Source organism: Dryas octopetala, chromosome 9 (genome assembly GCF_963921425.1).
Source record: "Dryas octopetala chromosome 9, drDryOcto1.1, whole genome shotgun sequence".
NCBI lineage: Eukaryota > Viridiplantae > Streptophyta > Magnoliopsida > Rosales > Rosaceae > Dryas > Dryas octopetala.
The window spans coordinates 12,302,477-12,322,868 of record NC_141374.1 but is presented as its reverse complement, the minus strand read 5'-3'; the positions used below and the strand labels follow the sequence as shown (position 1 = coordinate 12,322,868).

Genomic DNA, 20,392 nt, shown 5'->3' with positions numbered 1-20,392 from the left:
TCTCTCTCTTTCTCGGCTTTTCACAGTTGAAGCAAACTAAAGTCCAGAATAAAAAAGGAATCCAACACTATGTATTCAATTATTGATTGGATTAAGAAAAAAGTAAATAAATAAAATATAATTATTAGGTGTAAGCAATAAAGGGGATTTGATAGAAAGAAAGATGGATGGACAGAGGACAAGAGTGGAGAAAGTAGTGATTGGACGAATGGAAATGAAATGGTAGTAAGAAATGGTGAAAGAAAGAAAGAGGGAAGCTAGGCATGAATGCAGGTGGTAGTGGTACCCTTCCCTCATTTCGTAGCAGCCTTTTTGGTTTGATAAGACACCCATTTCAGCAAATGTTGTGTCTTGTGTGTGTGCCACTCAGAATTCAGAATTCAGAATTCAGAAATCAGAATCTGATGTGATCACAATTATTTTAACGAAAATGCTTTGAGTATCAATTTTATACTCGATATCAATTAAATTAAATGAGTCCATAATCAAGTCTATTAAAAAAAATTAGTACTTAAATGTAAATACCTAAACATTATCCTGATTTTAATTATTAATTTCCACATTTCCATCATATTCCCCTTGGCTCTTGGGTGGTTCCTCATAAGTCATACCACCTCTCCTTCATAATTATCTTGGCTTTGAAAAAATATGTATAATATATAATTAGTTAATTACAATCTATACCCTTCAATTTGAATTGTTTTCACTTTGTATCACAACTTTTAAAACTCTACAATTTATACACTGATAACATTAAGCACATTTTTAATTTATGTTCTCCATCGGCTTGACTTTTTTTTAAGTAATATTTGTTTACGTTATGAAATCAACATTTTCTTATGTGGCAAGCAATAAGCCAATCATTCTGGACATTATTGGACATATTCTATGTCAGATGGCAGATACAATTTAGGCAATAAAGAGGTATAAGAAAACCAAGGTAAATGCTTTGTCAAATACAACATAAGAAAATTAATAATGTTAATTGTCTCATATTTTTTTTCTACATTTTTATCATATTTAATGTGTCATTATTTTACTGGAAGGGTATTTCTTTTTTCTTTTTTAAGTTTTATTTTTTAATTTTTAGTGTCCAATATATGAATGTCATATATGATAATATGAAATTGTGATATAAAAATGTGGTATGTGTAGCATTATTGAGGACAAAATTAAAAAACTAATTTAACTTTATAGTGTACGTTGTAAAATTTTTTAGGTCACTATGTAAAATAAAAAACGAGCTAGACCTAAACGTACAATTTGATTCACTGCCTGAAGCATAATAAAAAGTATTTATATTAAAAAAAAAAAAAAAAAGCATACTGAAAAGTATATGTACATGAAGTGACATAAGTTCAATAATTATTCTCTTACCAATTAATAATTATAAATCATATGATATGAAAAGGTCCTCTCAAATCTCATAATTCATTAGCGTTGTCCTGCCTCGAGTACGTGATCTTAAACTCTCTTATTCTTATGTATAAATAATAAGTAAACTAGCCTTGGCCAAAAAAAAAATAATAATAAGTAAACTAGTAAAGTATTGATAAGATCTTAGCAAAAAAAAGTATTGATGAGATGTTGTCATGTTACTCCATTATTAGGTTCACTAGTCAAATTTCCCAATTAGTATTTATTCACATCAAACCGGCATATAAACTCAAATAATAATAAATAAAAAACTGGCATATAAACTATGGCTTCCATATAGAAAGGAGGTCGTAATTAATAGAATTTGAGAGCTTATTATATATTTTAGAGATAATTAGAATTTGGTTATTTAGAAAAATAATTTCTAGATAGAGATTGAGGATGTTTTAAAATTTATAAATTTTTTTTTAATTCATTATGAAGTTATTTTAATTTATAATAAAATTATTTTAATTTATAATAAAATTTTTTAAATTTATAAAAAAAAAATTTTTAATTCATATAAAGTATTCCACTGATTTGAAGTGTATTTTCTATTTTATCACTATCGGTCTTAATCTAAGAAAGATTCTTAAAATTGACTGAATTTTAAGTCTTTTTATATATTTTTTTTAAAATATATATAGAGAGAGAGAGAGAGAGTTTTTTTTTTAAAATCTGAAAAGGAGAGATCTTCTATATGTTATTTGAATATTGATTCACCAAAAAATAAAATTAAAAGGATACATGGGCAGAATTTCAAGGCCACAACAAAATGTACAAACTTCCACATTAAGCAAGACCTCCCGAATGACTTTCCACATGACGTGGTATATAGGCAAATGCTTAAAGAAGAACACATTTTTTTTTGGGAGCAGAAATGCTATTTTCACGATGAATCCTTTGTTCCTTGTATGTGAATCCTCTGCTAATTCTTTCAGGGTTGGTTTAAAAATAATTTATAGTGCAGACTATTTTTTCCTTACAATTACTGAACTTTAACTTAGGTGTATACTCTAAAGTGTAAATCTTTTCAATAATAATTCTCCTTTTAAAAAAAATAGTAAATTACCAAAAAATTCATTTTAGAGCCTTTTGTACAAAAAAAAATTTACCTAAAAGTTAGAATGATAAATAGGTTAATTTTGTACAAATAAAGTCTATGTTATATTTTTTTTTCATTTGAAAAAAAAAATAATAAGTAAATTATCACTGTGTACTGTCCGACTATGCGGCCGGTAATGATTGCCACTATGCGATAGTAAATTATTGCTATTGCTAAACAGTAACAATTAATAGAGTATTTTTATAATTTAAATAGTTACTGTCTCACTGTAATAATGATTGCTAGTACCAAATAATAACAATTAATATAGTATTTTAGCAATTTAAATAATTACGGTCTCACAATAACAATGATTGTCACCGATAAATAGTAAAAATTAATAAAATATTTTTATAATTTAAATAATTACTAAATCATAATAAGTTAATAACAATAATTATCACCACTAAATAGTAACAATTAATAATTGAGGAATGCTAACTACAGTCGACCGAAGAGTGTACGTGGCACAAACTCTTTTTTCTCTCATTTCTCTCTTCTCCCACGTGACTTTATCTTCTCCCAAGTTTTTCTTCTCTTTTCTCTCATTTCTCTCTCCTCTCCCCGTGACTTTCTCGATCTTTTCTTTCTTTCTCTCTTCTCTCTTTCTCTTATTCCTCGCTTGCGACCTCTCTCTTCAGCATCCGGCCATGGATGGCCATGGAAATCACTGCGTCGTTCCTGCACTAGGACTGACTTGATAACGATTTTTTACAATCGAGCCGGATTGTATACTGGGGTCTTGATCCAAAAAACCCTTAAAAAATTAATAATAATTCAAAACCCATTATTGATATTAGTAATTACCACGACAAACATGTTCCCTACATGTCTTTTCGCCGGCAAATGAAATGATTTACACTATAGTGAACCATATCAATTTGGGATGTACTTGTCTGCTTGATAGGTTTGAGCTTATTTTAGTTGTATATATATAATTTTAAGTGCTTAAGAATATAAAAGTTATGTGTAAGAGCTAAAGAATGGATGCTGGTATTTTTATGATTTTTATTTTATTTTTAACAAGGGTCAACATGTTAGAGTATAAGATCATATATTTTAGTGTATAGAATTATTCTTGATGTTAAATTTTAGGTTTTAACTCTCTAATTTTGCTTAAAATCATGAGAGAATGAAAGTTAAACAATTTATAACAAATAATTATTATCACATAGTGACAATTGTCGAGCATTCGGTGAACAGTGCATTAGCGCTCGGTGGATTCCGTATATTTCATTAAAGTGGACAAAATTAAAATTTACTATAGTACATGGGCTGAGTTATCAGCTTTATTTTTCAAATAAACTTAAAAACCAAAAAACCCTAAATATATACATTTATTATTTAATTAAATAACCTACATTCTACATAGAGAAAGACTACTCAAAAATATATACAATTAATTTGTATAGAACTATAGATGCAATATTAAGATGTGACATTACTGATATGAACATAATTTTGTATAATGTATATTTAATTATGCACAGCTTGATGTAAAATATGATCACTCCAAGATTTATGGTACAAATATTTTATAATATACATAAATTTAAATTAGAGTCCATTAATTATAAGGTACTAATAAAGCAAAATATTAACCAAAACCACTCAATCTATTTTTATTAACTTGCATACACTATTTATCAGCCCAAAATGTAACATGCGGACACCTTCCAAAAGAAACGCATCACAACCAAACCAACTACACAAACAGCCCAAAACTGATCTTCTTCTTTTCTTTGCCAAATCGATATCTTCCTTCAACTTCACCAAATCGACAATTGTTCATCTTCACTCACAAGCATCGTTCTGCAACTGCAAGCTTGCAACTCCAAAAAAACTGCAGTTTCAGTTCACAAACTGCAATTTCAGTTCACTTTGCAGTTTCAGAAACTACAGTTTCACTTGCAGTTAGTAACTGCAACTGCAAGCCTGCAGCTCCAATAAACTGCAGTTTCACTTACACTGCAACTGCAAGCTTGCAACTCAAATAAACTGCAGTTTCAGAAACTGCAGTTAGTAACTGCAACTCCAATAAACTGCAGTTTCAGTTCACTTGTAATGTTCCAGAAATTGCAGTTTCAGAAATTAAGCTTAATCAAGAACCTTCTACTGATAAGAAATCAAAGTAGGAGTCTACGTACCACAAGCTGTGATCATCCCCAATCGAGGAGAAGTCGGAGTGGTCAGAGCAGATCTAGAAGGCTTCGATCAAACTCGGACTAGATCCATTAGAAGGCTTTGATCAAGCACACAGAGAGAGAGAGAGACAGAGAGAGAGAGAGAGAGAGAGAGAGAGAGAGAGAGAGATCTGGAATTTGTGAGATTTGGAAATACAGAGACTCTAAAACAGAGTCAAACAACATACAAACTATACTGGAAAAGAAAAAGATAAATATTAAATATTCTATAAAAAAATAAAAAAATGGAAAAATGGTTATTTAATGTGGGTTAGTAAAGGAGTGGCCAAAAAAAAAAATGTGGGTTAGTAAAGGACAGCTGACCCCCAAAATACGAAAAGTACTTTATTGTTAAGTTTAAACAATATGTATAGTTGGGGGTAAATATAGAAGTTGTCGTGTAGTAATGTAGTAGGAGATAATTAATTCTTTAAATTATATCTTGAGAGGAGAAGAATGATCGAAATCTGTCAACGTCAATGCTCAAAAGTATACGTGTCAATCAGTTAGGGGTTGCAGAGTTGTAGTTATCATGTAAAGACTTAAAAGACCATATGTTATTATGTTCTTACCAAAAAAAACAAAAACCCTAAAGACCAATAATATGTGTGCCACCAAGTCGGACGGATCGATATATAGATTAGTATATATGTAGCATACAAAAAGGCTACTAGGATTTTGTCAAATTAGGTTTGGTATCCATGAAACCCTAACTAGCAAGATATAGGTTTTTAGTGGAATCTCTAGCTACCTAGCTAGGATTTAATAAATCAAGATATATATTTTTCTATATTTAGTTTGACAGTCCACTCCATGTACCAACTTTCTTTGTAAACAAACAACATAGGTTTACGGATGCTTAATAGCCTTAATTAAAGACACTGTTACACCCTTTTCTTCTTAAGAAAAAATAAATTAAAAAGATCTAAAAGTTGCTTATAAAATATTTTTTCTAATTTCTATACCTAATTGCTTTCTATTTCAAAAATAAATTTTTCCTTTGAATTTGACACTCTAATTGAATAGCTCTTTTGTCAATTGCTAAGAAATATGCTCCCCTATCAAATCAATAGGTGCCACATTAACTACATGCTCTACTATTCTTCTAAACAAGGACAAAAGAACTGTTGGGGGCCACCTCTTTTTGCATCATGTTACAGTTATATTGATATTATTTTTAACTTAATTACTTAAATTAAATATAGGGTGAAGACAAGCCCACTAAACACATTCAAATGTGAATTTTATTTAAAAATCCTTCAAATATAATTTAAGGAAATATTTTACTTTAAAATAATAGTTACTTATCTATTATGGGACAATTTGTATTTGATGCATGTTTTCTAACAAGTACTTTTACAAGGTTATTTGCACCTTTGCTGTCAAGTTAGCTTGTTTAATTAATACTCAATCAACTCATTAAAATGCAATGTACGTACGGCATCCTAGTTATAAGGTTAGGAATACAGCACATTATTGAATTAAATAAAAAAATCTAGGGCATATACAAAAGGTAATTAACTAGTGATGAGCTTTTCATGATGCAAGGTAGCTGGGATTGGTAGAAGTGTTTATACATGGCAACATGAAAGGAAGAAAGAATATGAATAACTTCTTTTCATCAATTGTTTAAATACAAGATGTCCAATTAAATATATAATATTAATAAAATACGTGTGGTGTACATGATATCAGCCTTTCTTTTAGCTTATATAAAGCCATTGCCTCCATTTGGAGATCCATGACTTTCTTGGGTTGAGTCGAGCTGAGTTGAGTTGGCACACTCATAGTCATAGCTAGAGTACTCTACTCAACTACTCATAGTAGAAGCTCCCTCAGTCCAACAGCCCCTTTGAAGCTCCCTCAGTAGAAGCTAGCTTCACTGATTTCTCTTGTTTACTATGGAACACTCTCTCCTTTCTCTTGTTTACTATGGAACACACACACACACACACTCTCTCTGTCTATCTCTCTCTATGGAGTTGAGTAGTAGTGGGGTGAGAGCTAGCTAATTAGGGTTATCATGGGAAATGGGCAATCTTGATGATCTTTTATTCAGCGCATGTGAAAATTGCATAGATCTGTGGAAGCATTGAAGCATATATGCATATGTAAATTTGTACCTCTTTATATGTTAATTTTGTACATGCTAATAATTTGAAGTGCGTTAATGATGAAAAGTAGTAGTAGTGGTGAGGTGGTGAAGAGAGCTTTCTTCAGTCCACTCATGGGTAGCAGTAGGATTTAATTAGCTGCCGACTCATTCATCCAAATACTGGGTTCATAGCTTGGAGAGGACACCCAGTAAATGTGTGAATGAAGCGGGAGACAAATTGGATCTTAAGCTTCCTGTACTTGGACTGAAGGGAGCTCCCTCAATTAAATATTCTTCTTTAATTATTTATTTTCCAAATTTTATTTATTTCTGTTCCATATTTTAATTTGTATATGATTATATATTCCATGGAAGATATATTCAGCTGATGAGTAGTAGAGCACCAATATTACTTATACTTTAAAGCTGGGCTAATCAGGTGATGACCTTGAACTTATCCACTTAATTATTAAGGATGTTTAGCTTAGCCGGCCATATCTAGATTAGCTTACTTTTTCTTATATTTATCTTGTCGGCTAACCTCTACAAAGGAGCTATATCTATATATATAATTACTGTCTTATATAAATTAATTAAGTTAGCTAGGCACATATGTATCTACTATCTGTATATCTCTTGTTGCTTAGCTTAGCTTTTGTGCATACAATAATCATTGCCTGCAGTTTCAAGTAGGGTTGAGCTATATATGCAAAAAGCTGAAAAGTCTGATTTGATTGATATACTAGCAGCACTTAGTAATTTGCTTGGTGCTTGGTAGGTGTGTGTGAAGTGTGTATATCCAGTAATATCTGTGAATATATTGTTTTGCAGTAGGGTTTTGTCAAGTTGCTAATCATGTACAGTTAGGGGATAATAAAGCATATATATATTAAAGGCAACGCTAGAGAAATTGAAGAAGCGCGCCTACAAGCTTTCTCAGGCGGTCACACGCTTCACAACATTAGCTTCTTGGTTCTTGCTCTCCCACAGCAACAAGTTCCCAGGACATGTGGCTCTGCTAGCTAGCTAGCTCAATTACCAAAACATCCTCGCATATATATGTAAATGTTTCAGCCAAATTGAACCAGAAATTATATGGTTTTAATTAAATATTGTTCCATTTAATTCTTGGCGGTTTTGTGTATTGTATATGTATCTATATTTATTTGTAACCTTTAAGGTCGGTGTAAATATACGTATTTTACAGTACTAGCTACTGTTCTCTCTGTCTGGAATGTGAGATTGACCTTTGATTTGTAGCAGTGTAATGTTACTGCATGTGGTAGTATTTGATTCATGTAACAGCACCAAATACTCAAATGAAGAAAGTAAAGAGACCCAATTACTTAACAATCCTACATGGCTACATGTTTCTCATAATAATTATAATAATATTATTAACTAATCACGTGATCAACACTAACTAGTCCTATAATCAGCCCTCGTTCCCCTCACAATGATTGGTCGGTGGCGATTATTGTTGCCATTATTTCTGATGTATTACTAAATCATAATGTACAAAAATCACATATATTTGCTAATTTTTACCGTCTTATAACTTATAAGTTATAACTTATAACTAAGTGAATTTGATAATTTCCAATATATGAACTTCAAATTCAAAGTCCAAAGGTTGGGTCTTAATTTCATAATAGTGCAAACCAGCAGGGCCTGGCACTAGGTATGCCAAGAAGTGACAGGAACTGCATACCTCACCTGCCCTTATTATACTCACCTTCCCAAAAACGAATCTCAGAATTGAAAATACACATCCAAGTCCCAACCACGTACACTACCACAGTCCACAGAGGTTTCTAGCTAAGCTAATTTATACAAGTACAAGACTTGTCTTCATTTTTGTTTTTGTTTCTGCTAATTTTTTTATATATTTTTTTTAATATTTTTATGGTGTTTAGTTTCATACCTCTCTAAGCATACAAACAGTATACCAGTTTTGGATACAAACTTTACCCGTATCTCTCTTTCCCACTTTTCCAAAATCCAACGGTTCTTTCTCGTGCTTTGATTGATTATTGCACCATCTTTAACAAACATGAGTGACATTGTTTTTTGTCACCATTGGTATGTAAATATTTGATAGATCGAGTTATGGGCAATTTTCCACGTGTCCATTTCCCACTGATATATACTGTCTCCAAAGGGATTCAATTTAGTGCTTCATAGTTGGAATTGGCGTGGACGAATTAATCTTGCATAATATGCCTTAAGTTATTTAATTAACTAATACCAAGTATTGTAAAGTACAATCTTCCTTTATTCTCTGGGTCCTGGATGTTCCAACCCATTTGGAAAGGTTTAGTGTTGGTGAACTGGATTTATTTCTTAATCACCATTTCTTGCCCCAGCATCTCTTAAGATTTGCAAGCAATCATTTTGGAAAACAATGAGATAGTGATTGATGCTTTTGTCTTTGTTACGAACATGATGGGATGGATGGCCATTATATAGGGAAAAATTAATTTTTAGTTCTTGTATTTTACTTTGTAATCAATTTTAATTTTTGTGTTTTTTAAATTATAAATTTGGTCTATGTGTTTATGTTTGCAAGCAATTTAGTCGACCACTAACAAAATCATTCCTCTATTCCCTTCCACCACCGACAACAACACACCACCACCATCCTCACCCTCCCTCCATTCCTCTCTAACCCATCAGTTTTTTTTTTTCTCTCTTTTTCTATTGGGCATAATAGGTGAAATTCACCACAAATCCGTCGCCACAATTGTTAGTGGTGGACTAAAATTGCTTGCAAATATAAACACAAAGACCAAATTAATAATTTTAAAAACACAATAACTAAAATTGATTGCAAAATAAAAAACATGGACTAAAAATGTATTTTTTCCCCGTTAAATATGTATGATGATTGATGAGGACTATGAATACACACCACATCCAGCTCAAGATTTCATTATAAAACTTGCTAGAAAAGATACACACATGCAACTCAAAAATCAATATAATGAATGCATGTATTATGTGTATATATAGCTTTGTTAACTTGTTTTTTCTTTGATTAGTCTGCAAATATTAGATCTTAACAAATAGTTTAGTCAGCAGCTTTGGATGGAATCAAATCTAGTCAGCATTAGTTTTCAAATCTAGCAAGGCTGATTAGGATCTTGTTAGAATTAATTAATATATAGTCTGGACTCTGGATGTAGTTAATCAAGAGCTAGATGTGTTTTAATTATGGGTAGCAAGAGCTAGCTAGCCTCTCATTGTATTCTGATTAGTCAAGCATAATGAAATCTTCATTCAGTTCTCTCTATTATTCTCTTGCCTTTAGTTCTTTACGTTTTTCTTTCATATCTTTCATGGTATCAAATTAAAGCCACATATATGTATGGACCAACATGCTTTCCAATAGCTTTCTTGATCTTTGCTCCCAAGAACATAAATACAAATATACAATCATTCATGTACGTACACATGTAAACTAAATTAATGGATTTTCATTGGAATACAATGCCTTCATTAATTTGGAACTTCAATGAATCAATATACATACGAGAACAACATCAAAGCCTTTGGAACTTGAAGAAGACCTTCATGTGATGCTTCTTGCTAAAGATCAATTCTCAATGGATTACCAACATACAAAGCCAAATTCAACCCTTTCTCTCAATGCTATGACAAAAACTCAGAACAAGACCAATATTGATTCAACTAATTGAGGTTATTTTTAACTGAAGGAAGAGGTAGACTACAAGAAATCTGTAACGGATGTATACAACAATGGGACTGCAAAACCAATAAACGACTATGAACCCACAATTCTGATTGTCGTATTCAAACATTGGTTAAGAGACCGACAAATAAGACAAATCAAACCATGGAACAGGGATGTCGTTTGTGGCTTATAAACGAGAAAAAAAAAAGACATAAATTTAATTTAGACACATAACTATATATGCCATTTCAACGGGGTCCATGAATTTTAAAATATTTCAAATATACACCTGATTTATTATTTAAATTGAAAAATGGACTTCCGTCCATCGATTTGTTAAGAGATCAGTTAAATGTCAGTTTGACTTTTGCTGATGGGGATTAATTGGCGATGTGACGCCAACTCAGCGCACCATTCCCGCTAAATGAGCGACATATGTTCACCTGACACGAGCGCACACACCCATCACCTTTTTTCCACTCGTCGAACGCTCTCCTGACCATTTAGACTCTCAAAAACATCACGCTTTCCCCCAAATTCGAATATAAATCTCTCACCTGTGTTCGACGAGCGAGAAAGAGATGATGAGTTTGTGGGCCCGTGTCAGGGGTTAGGTGGACAAGTGTCACCGTATCGCTCATTTGGCGAGAAATGTTTGCTGAGATTGTGCCACGTTGCCAAGTAATCCCGGTCAGAAAAAGCCAAGTTGACATTCAACTGATCTCTCAACGAATTAATGGACGGAAGTTCATTTATCAATTTAAATAGTAGATCGGGTGTATATTTGAAACATTTTAAAGTTCGTGCACCCTGTTGAAATGACATATATAGTTACGTGTCTAAATTGAATTTATGCCAAAAAAAAAAGGAGAAAGATTCTAGTTAACTTCATGTTTAAGACAAAATTAACCTACATTATGTAAATAATGCGTGGGGGCTTAAAACTTTAAAAGAAGATAAGGTTCTCCTTCTCCTTCCTTGTTTTGACTTGCATGAATTCATCACATAGGCCCTGTGAAGATAGGGTCAAGCTGAAGTAGGGAGGTCTAGTATGGAAGCAAAAGTGTTGGAGATATATGAAGTTGGGCCCTGTGAAGATGCATACAGAATGGGCTTCCTGATAGGCCAGAGGTTCTCAAACAAGATAAGGAGCAGGTTGGCCACAGACCTCATTCTTCAACACCAACTCCTCCCATTTGCTCAAACCCCAGAGTCACAGCCACTTATCCAATCCCTCACTGATAATAACCAGAGGAAGTTCCCAAGATATTGGGATGAGCTGATAGGGACTGCAGAAGGAAGTGGCGTCCCAGTTCTTGATGTAACGATTGTTAGCTTCATCTACATTATTAACTTTTGTGATGAATGATGATAGCTTAAGTTTTTGAGGTTCAATTATTACTTGCAGGATGAGAGTCCACTTATTAGCTTCATTTACATTTTTAACCCCCTTCTCTAGTAGCTTAATTAAGTTTTCGGGATTGGTGGTTGCCTAACAATAAAGGGTAATAAATATGTCATTCCATTTGTCACATTCTAGTTGTTTAATTATGTGCAGATAATACTAATCAACTTCAGGAAGGAGATTCTTGCTTTTCTTCCAAAGACAGTGATAAATCCCAATATAGATGATACCCCGGATGACTGCTCTGATGTTCTTGTTGTTAGTAAATCCATGGCAATTGTGGCACACAATGAGGATGCAAATGTTGCTCTGGTTGGCCACACGTACGTATGCTCGCTTGCATTTCATTTCTTATAAACTCAGAAGAGCTATTCATCCAAAAAAACAAAGGGAATTAATTACATTAGTAAAAACTAATGAGATTTTTTAAATCAATTGTAGCAAGTCACGTTTTAATGACTGTTTTGCAGCTATTTGATAAAGGGAACTCTACCAAATGGACTATCATTCATTGCTTATACGTATGCAGGAGAGCTCCCTAGCTGTGCATTTGGGCTCAACAGTCATGGACTGGTATTTTTTTCTTCAATGCAGTGCTTGATGATTCTCCATCAAGTATGCATATAGAACCCCCTAAAACCAGAGTTCTGATACCATATTAAACAACCACTAAACCCCAAAAATTAAACTGTTAAGGAGCGCACCAATTAACAGTAAATAAATCAAATGACAGAAACAATTTAGGGGATGAAGCTGAATCTGATAGAATATTTGATCAGATTCTTGCATGTCATTGAGTTGGAATGATATAGCTCCAAACATCAGTTAAACCAAATTTGTTATAAGAGTTTTCCAATACATAACCTGCAGGCTTTTACGCTGAATTCAGTACCCCCATCTGAAAATGAGATTGTTGCTGGAGGCATTGGGCGGAATTTTATTTCACGAGACCTCCTTGAAGCAGCAAGCATTGATGATGCATTATGTGTAAGATCCTGTAATCTCAGTTTTTTAAATATCCGAGTTTGGTTGATTATTGATGGCTTTAATAGCATGAATTGCATCTTCAGAGAATTGAATCATCCCAAGTTTCTGTGGGACATAGTTACAATCTGATCGAGACAAGGACACGTAGAATTTTGAATGTAGAAACTGCATCAAGAAACCGGGTTTCGGTTTATGAGGTTGGAGCGATACCATTCTTCCATGCAAACATGTATCTCCATCTCCAGGTTAATCAGGTAAAGTTATTTAGTCTTAAGAACACTGCATGAAGCTATGGTGTGAATCTCATCTCATTTACATGGATTGGTGGTGCAATGCAGTAGACAAAGTTTCAAACTGATAGTTCCAATAAGACAAATAGGTATCTTCAATTTCTACAAAGTTAAAATCATGGGTTTTCTGTGAAGGTACAAGATGAGAACTCAGAAACAAGGCAAAGAAAAGCAGCTGTGCTACCCAAAAGATCAAAAAAAGACTTCCTGTCACTTCTAGGAGATACAGATGACCCAAAATACCCCATCTACATGATAGGTGATTTAGAAAATAAACTAAACCTTTTCCCCTCTACAAAACTGTCTGCTATGTTTCCCGGTAACACTGTTTGTTGTGTTTCCAGGCCCAACGCTTTACACACTATGCACAGCTCTGATAGACATGGATGAACAAACACTGTCAATTATTGAAGGCAACCCAAGAAAAGGAGAAATCTCTCACATCTTCTCTATGTGTTCAGAAGATTTCAAGATGCCATAACAAAAGCTCCAAGCAACCCACTTCATCTAGTTGCCCATCAAGCTGGTTCACAGAGGCCTAACATGTGCCCATCAATACAGCGCATGGCAGCAACCTGGTCACAATCAACATTGTTACACCTTTGCATCCACCATAGCAGTAATAGAAATATAAGTTGCATGAAAGCTGTTCTTAGAAATTTAGTCATCACCTTCCCATGGATTTCATATTTGATAGGACCATCTAGTTCAGCTCCTAATGCCATTAGTTTTGTCATTGCTTGATTAATGTCTCTCACTGTGAAAGACATAAGTGAAGAGTGTCCCTTCTGCATGACATGGTCACTGTAAAAAAACTGGATTAGCATCTGGCATTTTCAATTAGAGGCAAACCCCAAATAATAATTATTACTAAATTAAGAAATAAAAAACATATCCTTTTTTTATTGACACCATGTTCATAGGACCAAACCCAATAACCAATGCCTTAAAAGTTTTGTGTTACTCAGAAAAGTAGAATGTGGGTCTTTTTAATTGTGTAAACAGCTTTCGTAGACATATAATCAAACACATGATATGCATTGAGCATTCAGTCTCGGATAAAGAGAATTACTTGGGGGATTGCATGAGGGCCAGTTTGAGTGGGCCGGACTGAAGCTCGGCCCACCGAAGAGTACAGACATCGACGGTGAAGTCCAAGCCTTCTGAGTAGAACCGAGCAGCTTTTGGCACGTCCTTGTGCAGCTGCAGTATCCACCTAAACGACGCCGCTGCCATTTCTATCTCTCTCTAGTTGTTTGTGCTGGGCTGCTGCCAGTAGCAAAGCTATTTTGATAAATTTTTTTTTTTGGTCTGATAAATTAACATTTGGGATATAATAAATATTCTTTGTTTCATTTTCTACACATTTTATAGTTATGAGATTTTTAAATCATATGCAATCTTATCTTAATTCAATAATTTACCATTATTTTAGTTTGTTAATTTTTTGAAATTAATTCAGACTTATATATTTATTATTTTACCATATTGATTGGCAAAGCTGAATGAACTATAGTCAGCTACTTAGCCAATTTAAAGCCAACGATTTGGTCAGTGGCATCAAGTTTCCCTTTGTCGGAGTTGTTATGAGCTTATCTCATGAACAATAGTTAATTAATCAAACCAAAAATTAGCCAATTTAACATACAATGTCATATCAATATATCACAAACCATGAATAACACTTGAATCCCGTTATACAAACAAGAAAATGATATTTTTTGATTCAACACTAGACTCCCACTTGTCCATTGTATGCACCCCCTTATAGGAGTTGGCCATGAATCATGATGGAATTAAAGCTAGTGTGAATGTGAACCCAATATCTTTAAAATGACAAAAAAAGATGGAGAGACCTAGTTTAAATGTGGATTTTAACAAATATAAGTGGAACCTCAGTCCTCAGATGTACCCAGAAATGACAACCCAAAATTGTTGTTGGTCTCCAACTCTTTATAGTTTGTGTAGGCTTATGTAACATTGCAACATTACACTCATATACAGACTTCTCTTTTTAAGAATTACCAGAGTGAAAACTCTAGGGAATATTTCATATTCAGAGAGTGCCATGGCAATATTCACAACAAGAAAATCCCAACCAGCAGGTGATGCAGGATCAGCATACCCATTTAACCTAATGGGAACATTTCAGAGAGTTAAAACCAACATGTCCCAAGAAGGTTAAGAGGTGCCTTTGGAAGCCTTTGACCGTGACCGTTGTCCCTTGACTCCCTTCGACCTTGCTTCAAGAAGCTTTGCCTTCAAGGTGTTCTCCTTTGCCCGTGGAGGGAACTTAGAAGATGACTCGGATATGTCATGAGCTGGGGACGTGAGTTTTGCCATCCACTGTCTAACCGGACTTGGCTGATTCCTCCATCCGGTATTACTGCAGGAAGCCTCATTGTATTTATTTTCAGAATGTATATGCACACCATCTGACATCAAAAGTTGACTTCTTATATGGCTTTCAGCCATGTAATTCGAGCCAAGGGTTTCATCTTGTTTATTTCCTTTCTTATATGTTTCATCTTCCGTGGCTTCACAATGTTCGGATTTTTGGGATATGCTTATTTCAGTTGCCTTCCCTTCTTCAGTTATCCCCTGCTCTGTATTGTCTATCTGGGACTTCTTATTTTCACCACATGACATGGCCCAAGCCATCTGTTCTTCAAACTTAACTTGCAAGCTGGAGGGAGTTCGGCTTCTAACCCTTTCAGAAGAAGCAGGTTTTTTCTTTGAGGGGTCTGATTTCACTTTTTCATCAATTTGATTATCCACAGCTTCATCCCCATGCAATTTGAAGTCATTGTTGTTTGGTTTATTAAGCTCAAAACAATGTGAATCACTGCCTAAAGAATCTTCTTCGTCACCCACGTCTTGAGGCGCACTCACAACCTCATTCAGAGGGACAGATTCCAGTGAATTCCTACGATCCCTTGGCAACAGATTTTCAGTATTCTTAAGAGTGTTCGTATGTTTAGCTCGAAGGAAAGTCTCAATTTCAAGGCTTAATTTGTCCACCATTGAGTTCTTTTCTGGAACACCACACTTGGCTTCTTCTAGCTGCATTTGCATCCGTTCATCCAGCCATGATTCAGATACATGGAGAATCAATCGATCACGATCAGATCTTCCAGTCCAATCCTTGTCAGATTTCTGTTTCAAAGAATGCACCTCTTGTTCATATTCTTTTATTCCTTTGGCAAATTCATCGCATAGGCCTTCCAACAACTTTCTCGATTTTCTCTCTCTTTCAAGCTCTTTCAGAGAATTGGAATGAGAAGATTTCACCTCAGAAAGCTCCCGCGCTAACTTCCTGTGCAGGCTTTCTGATCGTTTTCTTAACTTCCTCTCATCTTCTAGCTCATCCCTCATAGACTGAACTGCAGCATGGATTCGATCTTGTTCTTTGCTCTTCCTAACTAGTTTATCTTCTGCAATTTGCTTCATCAAATCATCTAGCTCACGTCGATCAGCTTGCCTAATCCGAAGCAACTCTTTGATCTTGACACGGGCATGATCCAACTCTGATTTCAATGCTTTTATCAATGCTATATTGGATGTATGCTGTTCCTCCAAGCTCCAAATCCGGTTCAAGACTTTTAGCAGTTCTGTAGATGTTTTAAGGTTATAATGTGATTCACCAATCCTTCCCCCCTTAAAGTCTAAAGAACTGGTAGGAGTGACTGCAGGGTTATAAGGCGCTACCTGAAAAGAAAGGCAATGAAACTATGCAAAAGGTTCGATAGCATGGAAAGATTTGTTATACGGGGCAGTGGACAACAAAATTTGTAAATGAGCCTAAGACTGCAGCTTAATAAGAAAGCACATGCTTCACACATGATATCAGGGGTTCCATCATAGTACAAACTTTATAGACAAATGATTGATAGAAAATACATGTGTTATGGTTTGCTCATGATAATCGTGAGTGGCTATTAGTCTATAACACAATGCCCATCAGCCATAATAACAGCTTGTGCTTACATAATATTGTGTTTCTCGACCAACACAAGACTAGGATGCAATTTCTTAAAATTTCAGGAAAATAATAGAACTATTGTCTTCCATGTAGTATTTGAGGGCACAAATTAGTCCGTTTGGTCCCATGCCTTATCAGTTTGTATGAGTCAAATAAATTTCTGCCTTATTTCTACTCAAATGAAATTCTGTAGCAGTATCATTTCCAGAAAAACCATTTCTTTTTCTTGTGTAGCAGTAATCATTTTGTAATCATTTTTGCTAGTGTTCTCAATTTATATCTCCTTTAAAATAAAGGACAAAAAAGCATTTGACTAAGTGGAAACTGATGCTTACCTCCATGGAACTACCATAGCTTGCAGGAGATACGGGCTGCAAGAAGTGATTGTTCCTTTCAATTGATCGATGATGCTGCATCAATGATGCAGCAATATGCCTCCTTAAACTGCTTGCACTTTCTGGCTGGCATAGGTAATCAGAGAAAAATCAGTTTCATAGGAGATATTTTCCAACTAGGCAACTCCAGAACCCATTGTTTCAGAAGATGGATCACACATGAAGGTATTGCAGCCTCAATAATATCTATGCACAGTGTTCAATGGATTTAGTTGATCATTTGCAGAGATATAGTTTAAATGTAATGCTCACAGCTCCCTAAACACCTCTCAATTCTCATTGTCAGCAGTGTCTACCAAGTGCATACTTCTTTATATAACGTCTAGTTAATTGTGTTTAGTATTAAAGAAGAAAAGGCGGCACAATCAAAGCTCCAGAAGTCCTATGGTAGTTTTGAACACATTCAAGGGGTTGAAGTAATTAGAAGTACAAGGCATGAGAGTTAGCAAAAACCATGTGGTCCTAAAATATAGGAGTTCCCCACCAAACAAAAATGGAAATTTTAACAATGCAACTTAAAATGGAACCCTTTGCTTCTTGGCAATTTGTGATAACTGATAAGAATGAGTTCCCAGAAAACAGAAAGAGCAACAATATATAGCATCTACCCAGTAATGGTGGTGACTGAGTGAGGGAAAAAAGGAGCCTCTTGCAGATTTCATGCTATATAAACGAACTAATCTATAAATGATAACAGTCCACTGAAGCACTAAGCTTAGAGCAAGTAAACAAGTGCTTGAAATTACATCTCTTTGGGAATAAATAAAGGAAGAAAAGATGAATAAATATTAACCAACTATATCTCACATACCCCTGAAAGCTCCATAAATCTCAAAGAAACATCCATAAACTAACAAGAGCAGAAAATAGACAGGATGTACCCATCAACATAAATACATTCATTTACATGATCTTGCCTCTTTAAAATATAGGGTAAAACAAATAACAACAACTCAACAAGAAACAAATACAGAACAAAAAAACAAACCCACTTTCACAACCAATCAGATAAAAAGGAACAAAATTGCACAACCCCAAAAAGCCAATCAAAGAGCACCAAAATCTCCAAAAAAACAAAAAATTCAGAAGTGTACCTGGTCAGGAGAACTGGGACAATTATCACCCAAAAAGTTAGAGAGGTCAAGACCCTTGTCCTTGTTGAGGTGGTGGTGGAGGTGGCGCTGCCTAGGGGGTGGACCAGCAGCAGCAGCACCACCATTATTGTGAGGAGCCCTGTGCATATTTGAGAGGGGGAGGTAGTGCTGAAACTCCCAAAGAGCAGCAGCTAGTTTTCTAGCTGAGACAGAGGTGGTGGTGGTGGTAGTGGAAGTAGTAGTTATGGTAAAGTGAGGGTCTTTAATGATGGGTTCATGGCCAAAAGGGCAAGGTCTCCATGAGGACACCACTGGAGTAGTTGGGCCACCTGTGCTTTTGCCGACTCTCCTCAACTTTTCTCCCAAATTTTCCTCCTTTTCTGCTCCCCCTCCCCCACTTTCTTCTCCTTCCCTTTTCATCTCTCTCTCTCTAGGCTTCGCTTTCCCCAATGGGCCTTTCTCTCTCATCTCTCTTCTTTGTAATAAAAATATTCTCTTTTTTGGGTTTGGAACTACAGCTGCACACAGTGATGTTTGTAAAATGTTCAGAATGTCTGTGTGGTTTTTGAATTTTGATAAGAACAAATGAACAATACTTGGGCTCCATTTATTGATAAAGGAGCTTCAATCCCATGTCACATAAGCATGTCATTTTTTTTTTCATTTTAAATAAACAAAAAATTAACTCATATAATTGAATGAAAATACTAAAAAGAATTTGAGAAGGGAACCTAGTATTGTTATTATGTTAATTTTATGGGTTTACTAAGAGCGATTAGTGTGCATACACCATAATATATGCATCCAGATTTAATAACTTAAAATATATATTTAAATTATACAATAACTGAATTTGTTGGATTTAATTATAAAAAATGGGTCTGTGTCACATATGACGTGGGCATGTTAGCATTTTCCATGTGTATTTCTCCTCCACCAAAGTCAAGTAGATCTGTGTTCTCTCATGACCAAAAAGTTCATTGAAACTTGAAAGTGGTTGTAGAACCTGTTGATCGAGGGCCTGAGTGCCTGAGGCTGTTGAGCATTTAGTGAAGAGTGAAGACACCCGCTTTGATTGTACGGATTTGTGAAAGGAGTTGTTGTCGACTTATCTCTAAATAATAAAATCTCAATTTGTCCTCATGCTCTTTAAAATTAGTATTCTATATTTCAAAATATTCATAACAAAGTGGAAAAGAGGTTATGGAGGAATGAGAACAACATTACACTAAAATAATTTTAGGAGAAAAGTACATATGCAATAATTAGATTTGACAAAAGAAAATGCTTATACCAATTTTGTGCATGATTTATACAAGATTTACAACTCAAATTCTTGCTAACAAAATACTTAAATATTTTCTTTTTGGGATATGACTCTCCCTCCAGTCCTCCACATCTTAATGGTTGGTTCCTCTTCATAGGCCAACAGAGGACATTTTTGAAAAGTTAACAATACAGGTCATATAACCACATTTTTTATTTCTAAATATCAAATGGATTCGCTTTTATAGTTTTATGATTTTATCCTAGTAAATATAAAAATCGTTTACCATTAAACGTGGATGCATGGTATACAGTGATATTATACTTGGTTACACTAGTAGTTACTGACCCTCATTCTTTTTGGTTAAATGGGTCTTGATAACTGTTGCTATCTTTTTTTGTTTTTCTTTTTCATTCTGTGTCTGAAAACACAAGCTTGTAGAGCATCGATCTGCAGCAAATTAAGTGTGAACATTCTGC

General features: G+C 34.4%; 3 protein-coding genes across 3 annotated transcripts; 1 reads left to right on the top strand and 2 right to left on the bottom strand.

Moving 5' to 3' along the window:
* The first annotated feature begins 11,478 nt into the window (after positions 1 to 11,478).
* On the top strand, positions 11,479 to 13,787 carry LOC147274189 (uncharacterized). The gene is made up of 7 exons (XM_086256864.1): positions 11,479 to 11,814; positions 12,052 to 12,221; positions 12,369 to 12,471; positions 12,769 to 12,885; positions 12,969 to 13,139; positions 13,311 to 13,434; positions 13,520 to 13,787. The coding sequence occupies exons 1-7, from the start codon at positions 11,545 to 11,547 to the stop codon at positions 13,654 to 13,656; spliced, it is 1,092 nt and encodes a 363-aa protein (XP_086112990.1). The 5' UTR covers positions 11,479 to 11,544; the 3' UTR covers positions 13,657 to 13,787.
* On the bottom strand, positions 13,694 to 14,598 carry LOC147274188 (uncharacterized). Its single transcript, XM_086256865.1, has 2 exons — positions 14,248 to 14,598; positions 13,694 to 13,979 (listed from the first exon to the last, which is right to left on the bottom strand). The coding sequence occupies exons 1-2, from the start codon at positions 14,409 to 14,411 to the stop codon at positions 13,694 to 13,696; spliced, it is 450 nt and encodes a 149-aa protein (XP_086112991.1). The 5' UTR covers positions 14,412 to 14,598.
* Positions 14,599 to 14,897: 299 nt separating this feature from the next.
* Positions 14,898 to 19,152, bottom strand: LOC147274187 (uncharacterized protein At5g41620-like). Its single transcript, XM_086257191.1, has 3 exons — positions 18,647 to 19,152; positions 17,493 to 17,618; positions 14,898 to 16,883 (listed from the first exon to the last, which is right to left on the bottom strand). The coding sequence occupies exons 1-3, from the start codon at positions 19,112 to 19,114 to the stop codon at positions 15,357 to 15,359; spliced, it is 2,121 nt and encodes a 706-aa protein (XP_086113317.1). The 5' UTR covers positions 19,115 to 19,152; the 3' UTR covers positions 14,898 to 15,356.
* Positions 19,153 to 20,392: the final 1,240 nt, after the last annotated feature.